General features: G+C 40.3%; 1 protein-coding gene across 2 annotated transcripts; it reads right to left on the bottom strand.

The window, feature by feature from the left end:
* Positions 1 to 413: 413 nt before the first annotated feature.
* Positions 414 to 17,238, bottom strand: CHURC1 (churchill domain containing 1). 2 transcript variants are annotated; one of them, XM_080807754.1, is made up of 4 exons: positions 17,155 to 17,238; positions 11,461 to 11,596; positions 9,736 to 9,809; positions 414 to 3,081 (listed from the first exon to the last, which is right to left on the bottom strand). In XM_080807754.1, the coding sequence occupies exons 1-4, from the start codon at positions 17,191 to 17,193 to the stop codon at positions 2,989 to 2,991; spliced, it is 342 nt and encodes a 113-aa protein (XP_080663880.1). In that variant the 5' UTR covers positions 17,194 to 17,238; the 3' UTR covers positions 414 to 2,988. The 2 variants fall into 2 exon arrangements, with proteins under 2 accessions (XP_080663880.1, XP_080663881.1); XM_080807755.1 differs by having other exon boundaries at positions 9,736 to 9,806.
* Between the last annotated feature and the right edge of the window lie 878 nt (positions 17,239 to 18,116).

The following is an 18,116-nucleotide window of genomic DNA, read 5'->3' as shown; positions in this document are numbered from 1 at the left end:
TCAAATCCAATGAAGTAACTTAACCTTGCTCACAAAAAAAGCAGAATGAAACAAAGAATTCTTGATCCCCTAATAGAGAGCAGTGAATATATACTTCTTAATAATTCCTTATAAGTAACAAACCATATCTGGTTGTGCCCACAATATATCATGTATCAATTAATTAGTACCGGGAGAAGCCAAGACCATTTAAGAAAGACTGGGCCAGCTAAAACAACAAAACAAACATGCTGAGCTTTGACTCCAAGAGCCTAAGTATGCAGACACCAGATCTATACGTCATGGAGCATGCAGACTAAGAATGAGGTGCCTGGACAAGGTCACTTTCCCAATTACACCTATAGATCCTTCCTTCTCTTTCTTGTCTCTCAGGAAGGGAAGTTAAAAAAAAAAACAAACAACTGGTATTTTTGCCTGGTTCCCTTTTATTTGAACAGAAAAATATGGATTCAGTAGAACTGGGTTTAAGAAGTCTTTATTTGATTAGATCCGTAGAAGAATTCTAGAAAATAGTGTCACAAAACACAGCACAAAGTTGGTTTAATAATGACCAGTGTGGATAGGATCTTATGTTTTAAGTTTTGTAATATATAGTCCAAAACAGATAGATAATTATACAGCCTATAATAGATGAGGATTATCAGTTGGGGCTTATAAAATCATATTCTTGAGCTCCAAATGACTAAGCTGGAAGCATTAGCGAACTCCAAGAAGGGACAATTCAGAGGCTATAATGGGCTTAGTGCTGCTATTTAAAGTAATGAAGCATTGTCTCTGCTTTCTGGATCCATTTCACCAAACGATTTCCTCAGCAGGTCAGATATAGATTTGCAGAAAAGTGGAAAACATTTTCCAGGAATAACACAACTGAACCCTAAGGCCTAGATGACTTAACTTTTCTAAATAACAGATCCTGGTCTGACATGCCTAGATCCCTCAGAGTGTTGTCGCCAACATTCTCAACTCCTTCCTCACCTCGCCAGACCCCTATACTTCATGTGTCGTGAACAGTAGAGCTGAGACAGAGTCACTGTACTAGCTGTCTGACCATAAGTTCCTTAACACCTCTGTGGTTCAGTTCCTTTGGCACTAAAACTGGGATAACAATAGTACCTACTACTTCGTAGAGTTGTTAATGAGAATTAAGTGTTTAAAAAGGCCGGGCACACAGTAAGTACTCAGTAAACCTCAGCAGTATTCTTCTTCTTCCTGTTATATAACAAAACTTCCCTGGTATCAACAATGAACATTTACTCACTTTTTTCCCTTACAAGCAAAGCTTTAGTTTAGAATTTCCAAACTTCTTAGATATGAAGAGGAAACAATTTTGTTTCTGATGTCTGACCCTTGAAGTTTTGGTCTTAGAATGAGAAGAACTAACCAAAGCCATCTTTTAGCATATAGTACTTTATAATGCTTTCTAAAGCATTTTACATTCATTATTCATTTGGATCTTCCAACAATACTGTGAAAGAAGTAAAATACCAGTTTTTACTAGCCCAATCTAATAGACATGGGACCTAAAGACCGGAGTTATGTTTTGCTTAATGGTCATACTGCTACCAAATGGCAGAGAGACCTAAGTGTCAAGGTTTCCAACACCCGAGCCGGTGTTCTTTCAACTATACAAGGTGAGATATTCTAAGATCTCTTTGGAGCAGTTGATGTGATTCTATTTACGTCTATTAATTAAAGTCCACTCTTTATTCAGATTTTGCCGATTGTTTTTGTTTTATTAAGATTTTATTTATTTACCTAAAAGACAGAGATCACAAGTAGGTAGAGAAGGAAGCAGGCTCCCTGCTGAGCAGAGAGCCTAATGCAGGGCTCAATCCCAGGACCCTGGGATCATGACCTGAGCCAAAGGCAGAGGCTTTAACCCACTGAGCCATCCAGGCACCCCATAGATATTTTGCTGGTTTTAACCAAATGTCCTTTTTCTGTCTCAGGACACTTCGTTACATTTAGTTTTCAGGTCTCTTTACACTCTTTTTGGCTGTGCAAGTTTCCCAGACTTGTTTATGGCCTTGACAATTTTGAGAAGTACTGGTCAGTTATTTTGAAAGCTGGCCCACAACTGGGATTTCTCTGATATTTTTCTCATTATTAGACTGGGGTTATGGGTTTGGGGGAGGGAGACCACAAAGGTAAAGTACGCTTTCATCACATCAAATCAAGGGTACATGCCATTATCAATAGGATTATCATTGAGGATGCTAATCTTGGTCATTTGGTTGAGCTAGTGTTTGTCTGGTTCTTCCACTGTAAAGTTACTTTTCTCCCTGTGCATACTCTACTCTTTGGAAGGAAATTGCTGTGCATAACCCACCCTTAAGGAGTAGGGAGTATCTACATATATTATTTGAAATTCTTCTGCAGGTCTATTCTTCCAGTCTACATATTTCTTAATTCAATCATTTAGCTCTGTCAGTCACGGATATTTAGTGTTTGGGTTATAACTCAGTACTACTTTACTTTGTTGCTGAAACTATTCCAACTTCAGTCACTGGGAGCCCCTTCAGTTAGCCCTATTGTCCCTTTGACATACTCCCTCTTATTGTGTTTTATGGGGTTTTGGTGGGGAGAGTTTTGGGAATTTTTTTTTGGCACTTTTCTTTTGACACAAAATGCTTCAGGCTCATTTTGTACAGTCACTGCCCCAGTCCTAGAATCAATCATTCTCCAAGGAGCCCTGGTTCCTTTTATTGGAACCAAGATCTGGGCATTAGGTATACTCCTATTCTAGTTTTATTTTCTAGCCACGTAACTTCTAAGAGAGATTCTACGCTGATGTGAACTGGGAACTTTAGCAGAAGAGCTCAGCAGAAGAACATAATCCCCTAAATTACTTTTTCTTTCAAAGAATAGTTAAGTCGAAGCAGAAAAAAATGCAAAATAATTCCCATTATAAATGAAGTAAGACAAACCATGAGGCTTGCTGTATTATAAACCAACACAACACAGTTACTACAGAACTGCAGAGGATCCTTAGAATAACAGAGTCATTTGTCGAGGGTCATCAGGGAGAATACTGATAGTATCTTCAGCTTTGCCACATAACAGGCAGAGCATGGTGTACTCCTAAAACAAGATAAAGTGCATAATTACATTGAAGAACAAGGAGAAAGACACTTCATAACTTACTCTGGTAAAGCTATTCTCTATAAATTGGAATGGATATTCCCTCTGCACATTAGATCAATTTCTTCAACACCTATCAGGGATGTCTTAGGTTTAATCTGTGTATCCTAGAGCCTTTTGTTTATGTAAATTGAACACACGCTAACAGTCTATTTACTATGTATGCAAGAATGTCAACTTGGAAATGCATGGCTATTTCTTGGACTCAAAACACATATTGGGCGAGGGGTGCCTGGGTGGCTCGGTCAGTTAAGCATCTGACTCTTGATTTCGGGCTCAGGTCATGATCTTGGGGTCGTGAGATGGAGCCCCACATCAGGTACCATGCTGGGCATGGAGCCTGCTTAGGATTCTCTCTCTCCCCTCTCCCTCTGCCCCTTCCCACCTTCCCTCTCTTATTTAAAAAAAAAAATCCAAACACACACTGGGCTTGATTAGTGCTATTTAATTAATTATTTGAAAGAGAGAGAGTGTGTGCATGTGTGCCTTAGTTGGGGGGGAGTGGGGGGGAAAGGCAGGGGGAGAGGGAAAATCCATGCTCAGCACAGAGCCCCATGGGGTGGGGGTGGTTGGAGGGTGCTCGATCTCACAACCCTGAGGTCATGACCTGAGCCGAAACCAAGAGCCAGATGCTCAACTGGTGCCCCTAGTGCTGCTATTTAAAGTAGTGAGGCAGGGCGCCCAGGTGGCTCAGTCGGTTAAGCATCTGCCTTCGGCTCAGGTCGTGATCCCAGGGTCCTAGAATCGAACTCTGCACCAGGCTCCCTGCTTCTCCCTCCCCCTCTGCTGCTCTCCCTGCTTGTGCTCACTCTCTCTCTCTCACACACAAATAAATAAAATCTTTAAAAATATAATAAAATAAAGTAGTGAAGCAATATGAGTGTGGGTCCCTAAGGACAAATTCCTATTCTTAGAGTTGCTCCTTCCTAGATTATTTAAGACTACTAAGCAACAGAAATGTTTTTTTAAAATGAAAGAAAGAAAGATCCCAAACTAAAACGACTATTTTTATCCTCCAAGAAAATAAACAATTAAGTTAAATCCACTTGTTTGTCATGCCTCATATTTAGATAGCTAGCTGTCTGGAATATGATCTATTTCAGGAGTTTATGTTTCTTGGGCTTAACAAATGTGCAGGCTGATTAAAAAAAAAAAAAGAATGAAAACTTGCCATCTGCAATGATATGGATGGACCTGGAGTATATCATGATAAAGGAAGTCAGTCAGAGAAAGACAAATACCATATGATTTCACTCATATGTGGAATTTAAGAAACAAATGAGAAAAGGAAAAGAGAGAGAGGCACGAACCAAGAACTCTAGAGATTGTAGAAAAAAAACTGATGGTTACCAGAGGGGAAGGGGATGGGGGAAATGGAGGATGGGGATTAATGAGCACACGTGCTGTGATGAGCACCGGGTATTGTATGGAAGGGTTCAGTCACTATCTTATACACCTGAAACTACTGCAACACTGTATGTTAACAATACTGAAATTAAAATTTTTTAAAATATCCAGGCTGGTGACAGAAGAGATTTTGTTTTAGGGAAAACTCCTAGGGCAAAGTCCTGTTTTTATAGTTATCACCTTCTAGAATATTTAATATGGATCATAAGCTATATACACATATTTCCTTTTAAACTTTTGCTTAAAAACTTTCTTATCTTCTTTAAGAAAACAAACTTACTGCTAAATCTATTTGTATTTCCACACTTCAAACTGAGATTGTTAGCTGTCTGGGAAAAATTAGTCAGTCAAGGCAGTTTGTGTTTCATGGGTCTGGACAGTCATTACAGAGAGGGTCACAGAGATAAACAAGGACTGTGGTTCAGAGACTTAGAAGCAGGGAACTGCATTTCTGTTTCCTACAGGTGAGCTTAGTTGTGGCAAGAGAAAGATTGTTTCTTAAAAAACCACACTTAATTTCAAGGTCTGGTCAACACACATGGTAGAGATAAATAGAGGCCAAAGCTCAAAGAACAAATACAGGTCCCATAAATTAAAAAATGAAATAGGGGTGCCTGGGTGACTCAATCAGCTGAGTCTCCGACTCTAGGTTTCAGCTCAGGTCATGGGCTCAGGGTCATGAGCTCAAGCACCACAACGGGGGGGAGGTCTTTACTCAGCAGGGAGTCTGCCTGAAGATTTTCTACTTCTACCCCCAAAATAAAGAAATCTTTCTAAAACAATGAAATAAAAATCTACCCTCTATACGAGGTCTTTTACTGCTCCCAAATACTTCCGCTTTCACCTGCTAGACATTACTAGGATTTGAACCTGTCACTGGAGATGAAAAAGAAAACAGTAATAAAGTCAAAATGGGAAAATGTATGAAGCTAGACAAACATCTGAGTTTTCACCCAATCTATCCATCGACAAGTTTTTATTAAGGACCTAAGTATTTTGCAATGTGCTAGGTGCACTGGCAGACATGAGAGAAGGCAAGGACAATGTCTGACCTTGCAAAATGTACAATCTATCTTGAGAGAAAGAAATAACCTAACACATGGTATAATCTGGAAAGGTTATTAAATAAGTAAGACTGACTACACTTGAAATCTTTCATTTATAGTTGGTGTGGAATCCAAATTTCACTGTAAGTCAATTATTTGGAATTCAAAAGCAGTTTCTGAAAGAAGCAATGTTGTACACAGCAAGTTAGGTTGCCAGGAAATTCCAGGGAGTCTTTCAAACTCATATTGTACAAGTACTATAGAATCTAACCATACATAGCATGCTTCTATGGGAAAACAAGTCTAGAATTCTAACTTGGAATGCCAGGAACACAATCCCCTGTGCTGCCAGGGTCAGGACACCTTTTACAAAACTGGTCAAGAGAATAAGAATTCCTCTCAGTCATTCATGGAGACCCTCAAAGGCTCCACCTGGGCAAAGCACAGGGACAGAGATTTGGAAGGAAGGGTGGAGTGTGTGGAATCACCTTTGGGAAGACCAGATCCTTTGCTTTATTCTGAGGGGCCCATGGCCCTTTTCTTCTATTACTACCTATTAATTCTGACCCCAAGTCCTCTCCTTCCCTATTCCACAGAGGAACAGAAGGCAGTCTCACTGTCCCTCTTTTGTTTTCTGAGGCAAACACATAGTCCTTTAAGTGGCTTTTAGGGTGATATAAAAAATAAAGGATACCTGTAATCATTTATAATGTATTTTCTGTTTAAACTCTATACTTCTGATTTACTTCACCCCTACTTGTGCCATCAGAAAAATCTCACTTTAACAATGATATTGTGGTTATTTTAAAAACAGAATTCTTATCTTTTAGAGATATGTACAGAAATATTTACAGAAGTAGTGATATATTTGGGATTTGATCCAAAATAACCCTGTAGGGAGATGTGGGAAGAGTGAGATACAAAATAAAGCAAACTGAAGGCTGGGTGGTGGAGGTTAAAACACTATTCTGCCTACTTTTGCCCATAAGACATTTAATACAAAACAAAACATTACCAGCGTGGGGAATCCCACCTTGAACCTGAACTACTGCTGGAGTGAAACAGGTGCTGGGGCAGAGTGGGGACAAGGAAGAAGGTTAGCAAAGCTGAGAACAAAGAGTTTTTGTGCCCGTCAGGCTGAGAAGGAAGTTTCCAAGTGGCTATTCCCATGAGTCAGGGCCCGCTGTAGGTACAAAGAAAGGGGGAAAGTGGTATGGGCTAGACTATCAAGAGGAGGGAGGAGATAGAATTTAAGTTCTGCTTGAAAGAGGTAAGATGTAGTTGACTTGAAGGTAGAGAAAGGGACAAGTCAAGGAAAAAGAATAAGGACAGTGATAGGCAAAGGGCAAGCATATGCCATATGGAGTAGCAAGAGCGACAGGACGATATATTTGAACAAGATTAATTTGACAGCAGCACGCAGAACTGTGCCGCAGTAATTTAGGTTTGAGTGGGTATGGTCCTTGACATGAGGTGTGGCAACAAGGCCAAAAAAGGCAAGAGAAACAAAGAAAGAAAGAAGGGCAGGCAGGGTGTTAGCAACATAGAAGGACATTTGGGAGACAGCTGATAGGTTTCAAGTGAGCCTGAGTGTGAGTGTGTTCACTATTTGAGAAAGTAAAGAGAAAGTTCCAGAACAGAGACCAAAGCTCAGGGGAAAAAATCAGTTAGGGAACAATAGGAAAGGAAACCAGGGAAAAAGCAAAAGAAGACTCAAAATGATTTAAAAAGAAAGAAAAAAGTCTGGCACTATGGACCTCAAGGGACGAAATCCTTCAAAACCACTATGGTTGACAAAACCAGACCCAGGAGAGATGTTAAAAGAGCTTAGAACTGAGGCAAGGTCACAGCATTCAGCTACATTACAGGACACCTCTGAGAGAATAGTTTGAGTAAAGTGAAAATGAAAACCAGTTTGCAGGTGGTTAAAAGAAGTACAGGGAAATAAGGAAAATCGGGTAAAGACATATTCAAGTAGAGCAGCAAAAGGAAGAACAGAGATGATTAGAAGTTGAATCTCAGAGGTAGCTGAGTGAAATGAAAAGATTTTTAACTTACTTTTTAACCAGAGAAGAATCAAGTATATTTACCGTCAGAAATATTTTAAATCCCAGGGAGACAAAGAAAATGCTGGATAGAGAGCACATAGATGAGGAAATGCAGAAAGGGTGGAGTTCGAGAGGAAGGAATATCTTCCTCTCTACTGGGATGGAGGGAAGAGTCTGAGGTTGGACTATGCTATGTGTGGTGAGCCAAAGAGACTAGTGGGAAAGAAGAACAAGGGAAGTGGCCAGCCCCGTGAGAACCCTGAAGTACAGAGATCAACTATTACACTATAGCTTAAATGAGCTATGGAAAGGCCAAAGCGGTGGCCTAAAGCATCACTTTCAAGAAATGACTCTCATCGCAGGATATAGAATACACGTGGAGGGTAGCAGATGGTGAGAAGATGATGAGGTAGAGAGGCCAGTTTAAGAGCAGGGTTTTTTCCCAAGAGAATTTTACTGTCTATACATCGTGAATACCAGCCATCTTCTTTTATCTTCCTCTTCCTATGCCCAGAGTCATTTCTGGGGCAGCTTTGAAAATGGCTGTGTTCACTCATAAAGGGAAATCAGCTAGACTTGGCTCTGATGGCAGTGATAGACAATGGCTTCATTAGGGCAATCTTAATACACATTTAGGGCTCTAAAGAGCTCACAGGGACTTCAAGAGCTTCCACAAATGGCTATAAGCCCTCCTTTGCTCTCATGGAAGGACAGAGCTGCTCCTTTAAGCCCATGATATGCTCCCTCCCCTATTTGGCCACTACTCATTCACTGAGATCTTGATTTTGCCCTAAGTTACATATAACATATGAACATTTTCTGAGGCATAATTTTTGGATGCTGAGAAGATATGGTCAAGATATTGTACAGATTAACCACAACATATTAGACCAGATTCTGACAGGTGAATAAGTGCTTTCTTCTACACTAAAATACAAAGGAACAAGAGTGCTCATACTGTAAGATTCTGTTATGGAAGATTATTCTTTTTTTCCTCATTAAAATCATACCCAAATTTGAAGGACTTAAAAAAAAATTCCCCTGCCTGGGATACCTGGATAGCTCAGTCAGTTAAGCATCTGCCTTCAGATCAGGTCATGATCCCAGGGTCCTGGGATCAAGTCCCTTATCAGGCTCCTTGCTCAGCAGGGAGCCTGCTTCTCCCTCTGCCTGCTGCTCCTCCTGCCTGTGCTCTCTCTCTTTTGCCTTCTCTCTCTGGCAAATAAATAAATAAAATCTTTTTTTAAAAAAATCCCCCTGCCTGTTAAAAGTTCTAATCTGATTTTATATCCTATAGATGAATACATAGTTCACTCTAAGTAACTAACTCAATCTGAAAGCTTGAAAATGGAGGCAGTAAGGGACAGACACAGGTTCCAGGGTGTCCTTATGGTTTCCAGTTTACCCTGGGCCCTGCCCCACTGTCCAGCTTTCTTCCTGACCATCAGATCTGTGAACCTTCAACAACTCAGGCATACAGCAGCCTTCAGTACAATTCTTCATGTGCTCATAGGACTGTACAAGGCCTTATCCTTATAATACTTATTCTCCTCCCTTATGGTGGTCCAGCTTCTTTCCTCCAACCTGGATACACCCATCCTGTCATTTTACTTAATGAACTATATTAAAATGACTCACCACAACTGAGACTACAGAGTTGCCCAAGTCTATGTGTCTGTGAGGGAAGACAAAGATAACCTCCTTATCAGAATTTCCATGCTCAGCAAGCAGGGGGGCAGTGGGCAGGCCAACACTTATAAAACCAACAACTATGCAATTACGTAACTGGATAGAGAAAAAAACAGGCACAACCGTAACCTCATAAGAACCCACAATGTGCTATTCATTATCAACAAACATGATAGGCCTGAGATACCATTTGTAAGGCATTCATTTTGATTTGTAACTCTTATGGAGACAGGTTTGAATAAATATACTTACATCTAAAGTGTCTCTCTTAACATACACAAGTAGAAGGATAGTCTCCTTTAAAACTTACTAGTACTTCAATTGTTAAAACTATATCTAGATTTACAAAAGTATTTTTATTTTTCCCCCTTCCCCACAATAACATACTACATTTATACATTTACCTGAAATTCATCCATGATACTGAATGTGTACTCGTGCCTGGCTATTACATGATGACAATTCTTACACAGATCTGCTGAAACAGAGAGAGACTTAAATGATTAAGTCTTGGAAGATGTCTTAAGACAGTAAAACTTCTATTTTCAGCACGGTGGTGCTTTAAAAGAATCTTAATGGATATATTTAACACAGCAGTAGAAAACCCATTATAGTATCTACCTTGAGAAGAAATCCAAAACCCATCACATAGCAACGCTACATAATGACTCAGAGATTAACAGGCATACATTAATTCCCATTCTTAGAACTTGGAGAAACTGTGCTACTAAAAACAATCATAAATAAAAGGCCAATGCTAGACATTAACGTGAATTTAACAGTGACAAAAGACTCTAGTAAAAACATATAATAACTATGATTTATTGAGTGCTTCCTGTGTGCCAGATACTGTTTTAAATACTTTTTATCTCTTTACTCAATCTTCTCAAAACCCGAAGAGGTAGATACTATTGTTCTCACCTTTTTAAGGATAAAGAAACAAAGCCACACCATGGTTAAGTAATTAGCAAGACTACCTAGGCAGAAGTGTTGGAAACAGAATTCAAACCTATGCATTCTGGCTCCAGAGCCCTTGCTCTTAACCACTATGTCCTACTACCTCTCTAAAGGAGTTTAAAGGGTTATGCCTAAAAGAAAAAGATTGTTCTACTTTAGAATATTTTCAATTCTAAAGGCTTAGCATCTTTCATATTCCTTTTTAAAAATATCATTATTTGCACATTTATTCCTCATATATTTAGAACATACCAAAGAACCAGGAAACAAGCAAAAAGGGGATGTGACCAGTTTAATTTCTTGTCACCATACCTGGGTACTTATAAGTACATATACTTAATCTACTCATAAAAATTCTTAAGAGTGCCAGCCTCAGAACTGACTTGTTTCTATCATACATAATTTATTTGGTTCCCCAGTATTGAGGACGAGGAGCAGCATATGAAGACAGCACAGCAAAAGAAACAACAGACAGATGATGAGATGGGAGACAAAAATAAGCTATGAGAGCAGAAACAAGACTAAAAAAACCATAACATCTCCGGGTAATTTATATGGCAGCAAACAGCCCTAAACACTTCAGTAGCTGTTGGAGGACATCACTGTACTAGAGTATAGTAAAAAAAGAAACCTCACATGAATGACCCTAAGGTTTAAAAAAAAGTCTCTCTTGAGCGCCTGGGTGGCTCAGTCGTTAAGCGTCTGCCTTCCGTTCAGGTCATGATCCCAGAGTCCTGGGATCGAGCCCCCATCGGGCTCCCTGCTTAGCGGGGAGCCTGCTTCTCCCTCTCCCACTCCCTCTGCTTGTGTTCTCTCTCTCACTGTGTCTCTCTCTCTGTCAAATATATAAACAAAATCTTTAAAAATAAATAAAAATTAAATAAAAATTAAAATTAAAAAAGTCTCTCTTGTTTCGGAAGGCATAAAGACTTTAAAAATAAACAACAAACAAAAATGGTACCTGAACCATAAGCTTTAGTTATCTGCAAGTCACTTACGCAGAGTCTGATAATGCTAGCATCTTTATTTTCCTCTTAAAAACCAAACTAGCAACTCTTTCGCAATACAATATTGAAACAGGCCTCATAAAACACAACATATCAGTAAGTATATCAGCTTTCAAAAGCCAGTATCTGCTACCAGAATTGCATGAAAATTAAAAGTCTACTTACGATCATAGGTAACTATTTCTTCTCCATCTTCCTCTTTCAAAGATTTGTTTGTGATCAGCATAAAATCCCGCTTACTGCACACTGCACAGCCTGTAAAGTTCAGCAAGAAAGATCCATTTTCCAGGCAGATGTTACCCTAAAACATTAAAAATAGAAATTTAATTTTCTTCTATTTCAAAACCCTTAGTGAAAATAATTAATAGACTAAAAATTTCTAAAGGCAAAAAAACATGGCCAGAATTTACTTGCTTGAAGTCTGTACCAAGTAATTTTTGAAATTACTAGCTTTCCTCTAGAAGTGCTATTTATGGCAAATAAAACTGATGCAGTGTTAAAGCTGTAAGTCTCTGAGGACTGCAACTGTGTTTGAGAGGACTAAATGCAAATGGATATTTAGAAACTTAATGAACCTTTAATAATATAAAATGTGAAAAGGAAAAATTAGAAAAATCTAATAGCCAACAACATTAAATGAGGCATAGCATAAAACTAGAATTAAAATCCAATCAAAATGGAAATACGGAGGGGTGCCTGGGTGGCTCAGTGGGTTAAACCTCTGCCTTCGGCTCAGGTCATGATCTCAGGGTCCTGGGATCGAGCCCCGCATCGGGCTCTCTGCTCAGCAGGGAGCCTGCTTCCCTGTCTCTCTCTGCCTCCCTCTCTGCCTACTTGTGATCTCTCTCTCTGTGTCAAATAAATAAATAAAATTTTTTAAAAAATGGAAATACTGAACTAATGATAAAAATGATCTTATAAAATGTGATGCTCAGGGGATGCCTGGGTGGCTCAGTTGGTTAAGCTGCTGCCTTCGCCTCAGGTCATGATCCCAGGGTCCTGGGATCGTGTCCTGCATCGGGCTCCTTGCTCGGCGGGGAGCCTGCTTCTCTCTCTGCCTCCGCCTGCTTGTGTGCGCTCTCTCACTCTCTGACAAATAAATAAATAAAATCTTTAAAAAAAAAAGAAAAAAGAAAGAAAGAAAAGAAAGGTGGCATTCTGTTACCTATCCATCTTTTTTAAAAAAATGTGATGCTCAGTTGATTGTTGAAATAGCATTTTCTGATGCCTTAAAAAATAACACAAAATAAGCAAACAAGAATAAACTCTCATCTCTACAGATGACATTCCTTAAGGGTATGTGTGATTCAGGCAGAGAAGATAAGCTCTGCAATTCATCAGACTGAACCAGGGCATTCAAAAGAGAAAGGGATTTGCTTCATCACTGAGAAACCGTAAACAACGTACGTTGCTAGCTCAAGAGAGGTCTTTGCTTACTAATAATAGTTCAGAGGGGCGCCTGGGTGGCTCAGTGGGTTAAAGCCTCTGCCTTCGGCTCGGGTCATGATCCCAGGGTCCTGGGATCGAGCCCCGTGTCGGGCTCTCTGCTCGGCGGGGAGCCTGCTTCCTCCTCTCTCTCTGCCTGCCTCTCTGCCTACTTGTGATCTCTCTCTCTGTCAAATAAATAAATAAAAAAAATATTAAAAAAAAAAAAAATAAAATAATAGTTCAGAAAGTCATTTTATCAATAATCTACATCAACCTCATTTCTGACCAGTACACAGAGTACTTTTAACAGCTGGTGTGACTAAAAACCAGTCAAATCAACACTTCTCCAATGAAGCTATGTGCCTGATACTGTGCAAAAGCACAGTGAAGGATTAGAGGAGTCACCTCCTTCCTATTCCAAAGAGCTTATGAACTATCAGGAAAACCAGCTTTAAGTGATCCCACAGTGAAGCCTTCCTGGATTCCCAGCACCACAGTTAACCTCCCCCTTTTGAATGGCTCTTTGCTATATACTAAGGAAGAGATTAACTCTGTGCGGGCAGATATAGTTGGGAGATACTAAATCACAGGCACATCACCTTAACCACTAAAGGGGGGAAAGGCATTGGGATTAAAGTATAAATTTCCAGCTACTAAGAATGAGTGCTTTGCTTTGATTTTCTTAAAAATAAACATCACTGAAGTGTAGCTTCTAAAAATAAAATAGGTGAATCACTTTTAACCACTATTCCAACAAAGATATAAAAATTTCTATCTTCCTAGGCGATCCTTCAGGCTTTGCAGGCCATCTCCAACCCCCATATCACCTCAGGCACCCCTTGATCCAATTCCTATCTCTAGATAATAGATTAGCCTGTTATAAAATTTTATACAAATAGAACCATGCAGTATACCCTTCTGCATCCAGTTTCTTTTGTTCTGTCCATATTAATCATCTATGTCGTTGTACTGGTAGCTCATTGCTTTTCATTGCCAAATGGCATGGATTTGTGTTGATAAGACTTTTGGGTCCTTTTCAGTTTGGGGCTATTATGAATAAAGCAGCTACGAAGAGTCATTAAGTCTTGTGTAAACATATACCTTTCTCTTCAGTAAACACCTAAAAGTGGAACTGCTAAATCAGATGGGAAAAATATGGTCCAGACAAACTTTAAAACTGCCCATTAGTTTTCCATTTTCTATTCCCACCAGCACTGTGAGTTCCAGTTGCTCCACATCCTCACCAACCTAAGGTACAGTGTCTTTTCTTACATTAGCCATCCTCATCTTGTGGTATCTCACAGTAGTTTTTAACTTGTATTTAATTTGTATTTTTATTTAATTTGTATTTCCCTCATGACTAATAATGTTAAGCATCTTTTCACGGTGCCTACACGTGTGGAGTGCCTAGTCTTCTGCCTGTTTTTTGAAAGTTAGGTTGTTTATCTTATCCAGTTGTAAGAGTTATTATTGGGTTGTAAGAGTTCTTTATATATTTTAGATACAAATCCTCTGTCAGATTTGTATTATAAATATTTTGTATTATTGGTGTACGATTTTTAAAATAATATCTTTTGAAAAGCAGATGGTTTTGATCTTCTGAAGTCCAATTTATCAAATTTTTTCTTTCACTATTTGTGTTTATCCTCTTTTTTTTTTATTTGACAGAGATCACAAGTAGGCAGAGAGAGAGGAGGAAGAAGGCTCCCCGCTGAGCAGAGAGCCCGATGTGGGGTTCGATCCCAGGACCCTGGGATCATGACCCGAGCTGAAGGCAGAGGCTTTAACGCACTGAGCCACCCAGACACTCCTTTGTCTTCTAAGACTAGTATTCCTCATCTATGAAAAGTATCTACCATAAATCTCCAGAAAATTTTATGAAACCAAAGATAAATATTACCTATTCATTCTGCACTTAGAACTTCTCGACATGTTAATCCATTATTTTTCTCTGACAATTTTTTGGACTAGTACACTATACTTGCTACCATCATCTTATTGTCCTTTCCTTTGCTAAGCTCAAAGTGGCTTCTGTTCTTACTGCCCTCAGAAGTATCACATGACTTCAAAAACTCCCAGAGTTGGAAGGACCTTTCAGATTTCAAATGGTCAGTCTCTCCTCAACAACAGGAAGAGAGTTCAGTTTCTCCAATGGCTGCCCATTCCATTTTTGAAAACCTGTTAGAAAGTTCTTTGTTCTGATTCAAAGCCCACAATCCAGTAACATCCACCCACTAATGCTTTCTAAATCTGCCTTCTGAAATTCCAGAATGACAGCCCTTTAATTATTTTAGAACAGAATAAAGTCAGAAAATACAGAATAAAGTCAGAAAAAAGTGCCAATGAAAGGCTCAATCACCTCAATTCTTTTCTCTATTCTTCTTATACTTTATCTTCACTTTCCTAATTATTCCCTGAAGCTGTCCATTCTGCTTGATTCTCCACATTCTTTTCCCAAAAAAACAATTCCTTTCATCTGTTTGAATCTTGCACCTAAACTGCAATCTTGTATTTTCACTTGACTCCTTGGATGCTACATTCTCAATCTTGAAGGAAACATGATAAAAACAACCTGACCGTGTGCATCTCAATTTCATTCTCTCTCCATATGCCTCCAACTTCTGTAATGATACTTTGAATTTCCCAACTGCCTAGATTGAAAACACTAAGATCATCTATAGCTCCTCCCTCCATTAAATTGGCTGAGGTCCAGTAATTCTTTCGTGAGATGAGGTCTTATACCTACACTACTGTTGCCATGGCTCCCCAAATACTCTGTAGGGCTCTCCCTTTTACATTTCCATCCTACCACAACCTCAATATACAGCCATAAGATTCATTCTCCTAAGTAACAGATTCCAGAATTATTTCCTTATTAGATTTTCTTGATGGATGCCCAAGGCCTGACATATAGAATCTAAACTTAATACAATGTTTAAGTCTTTTGATTAGCTCAATTCTTAAGAATCCAACCTAATCTCTTTAATACTCTTCACTACAAACACCTTCCTCCTGTGGTCTCTGGAAAGTGCAGTGTTCCTTACTGGATTCATAAAAATTTTTTACACTTGTAAAGAAGTATGAAAGAGAACACAATAAAGTATATGAAACATAAATATACAATATAATGCCTCTACCCACTAGGTGTCAGTAGTACCCCCAGCTGTGACAATTAAAAATGTCTACAGATAGTGCCAAGTGTCCCTTGGGAGGCAAAAGTCTCGCCTAGTTGAGAACCACTGCTCTAACTAATTCACTTTCATTATTCATTCATGGCGTTCCATTCTCTAACTGTATCACACTTTTCCAGTGTACGACTGCAAATAATGCTGTTATAAGCATTCTTATACAAGTGTCCAGGAACAAATGTAATGCATTTATTTCTCTAGAATGGAACTGCTGGGTCATTCCGTATGCATATCTTCATTAAATAAGGCTAAAACTTTTTCCAAGGAGGTTGCACCAGGAGTGTTCTTGTTGTATATCCTTCCCCAAAGAGTAAGTATTAAGAGACAGAGACAACTACAGATTTTCTACCTCCCAACCATTACAAGAATCCTTGTTCTTGTTATATTTCCCAAGCCTCTGGCTCCTCCTTTCCTTCTTTTCTACCCCAGTCACACTGGCCTTCAAGTCCCAAATGAAGTCCACCTTCCTTTTGGGAGAACAGCGCTATTTCTCTCCCATTTCTTTGAACTTGAACAGCATTTATCAACTGTACTACTCATTTTTTTGTTAATCACATACTCCTCAGAAGGCAATACAGCTGCCTATTTCTTCTTTGGTGTCCCTTTCTGGCCTAGCAAAGTAGTCTAACTATACACATACATGTTCAATAAGTATACAAATGAATGACAGTAACAAGCTTTGACAACCTCCTGAGCTTGAGAGCAGCCGAGATTTTTCAAAAAGTAAGGACCAGGAAACCTGAATTCTGCCCCTGGCTCTTCTGTTAGGGGAATGTGAACTTGGGCAAGTGATTTCTCCTCTATGGGCATTAGTTTCATCTGCAAAACTGGGTTATATCAAATGGCCTCAGAGGTCCCTTCCAGCGCTAGAATTCAGTAAGAAAAGTGAATTTCACCAAATCAAGCTTGAGAATGTGACGGAGGGAGGGGGGCCGTGTCCCTTCGTCGTCAGACTGGACTGGCGGTGGCGGTGGTGGGGTTTCCTTTGTTGTCCCCTGGAGCTCGAAAGAAGCGGGGTGACGGCTGATGTCAGCCGCCAGTTTGGGGGACCGGCGGAACGCACGGCCATAGGCCGCCCCCGCCCTCAAGTGCCTAAAGACAGCTACCGGGTCACTGGAATGGGCAGAACGGCTGGATCCGCCCGCGCCCGGCCTCTCAGGGAAGGCCAGCCGGGGCTACGAGAAGCTCCAGGGGCTGGCCATGGGCCAGGAGAACGAGAAGTTCTCGGCGCCCACTCGCTCACCCGATTCGGATACTCCTTCTCCACACAGCCCCCACACATCCCGACGCCGTTCTCGAGGACCGTCCTTCACCGCTTCCGGGAAGACGAAACCTCGCGAGAGCAAAAGGAAGGTTGCCGCATGCGCCCTCTGAAGTACTCGACCCTGGAGTATTTGATTTCGGGAACCTACGCGAAGTCTCCGCCCCGTAGCCGCCGTTGGGAGAGCAGGGCCTGGTCTCCCAGGCAACAACGCGGGGCGGGGAGTGGGACTTCGGAAACCAACCCCGGAAGAGGGCGGGACCGTGGACCCTGTGGCGGGAACACGAAAGGTAGCTCCCGCTGAGCAGAGCTCTTATGGGCGCCCTCGTGAGTCTAAGGTGACAGAACGGCGAGTCACAACACACACGAAAGGGAATTGTTTCTCGCTGCCTCGGCATACCCCATACATAAAGCCGAAATTATAATAATTTATATACCTTTCCGTATCAGTGAGAGTGATAAAAAAGCTCTCGGCCGGTGAATAAGCAATAACCGAAGTGTTGGGGAAGAGGCACTTACAGCTCTGCAGAGAATCTCCTAAAACTCCTAAAAAGAACTCTCAAAATGTTAATAATAAATGACCATTATTTATCCCATTAGTGATGGGAAACGTTTCTGTGTCATAGAAGCACCTCCGTGGCATACGCGCACCGGACAAATAGAAAATGGCCAGGTCGACCCTGCAGAGCTGAAAATGTTTGTGGCTGGAGCCCTGCCTTTCCCTTTTCCTTCGTATTGAAAGCATCTTACTTTTCACAGTAATATGATTAACCTGAATACGAACACCCAGAATCTGTCTTTGTGTTTCTGAACAACCTGTCTTCATCATACCATCTACTCCAATGGAGATAATACTCAATAGGAACATCAGCATCCTCCCTTAACCCTGACTACCGGAGTCAAGGCAGTGAAGAAATCAGGGAGCATAGGAGACTGTGGGATCC

Source organism: Martes martes, assembly GCF_963455335.1.
Source record: "Martes martes genome assembly, chromosome: 7".
In the NCBI taxonomy this organism is placed as follows: domain Eukaryota; kingdom Metazoa; phylum Chordata; class Mammalia; order Carnivora; family Mustelidae; genus Martes; species Martes martes.
This window is presented reverse-complemented; position numbering and strand designations above follow the sequence as displayed.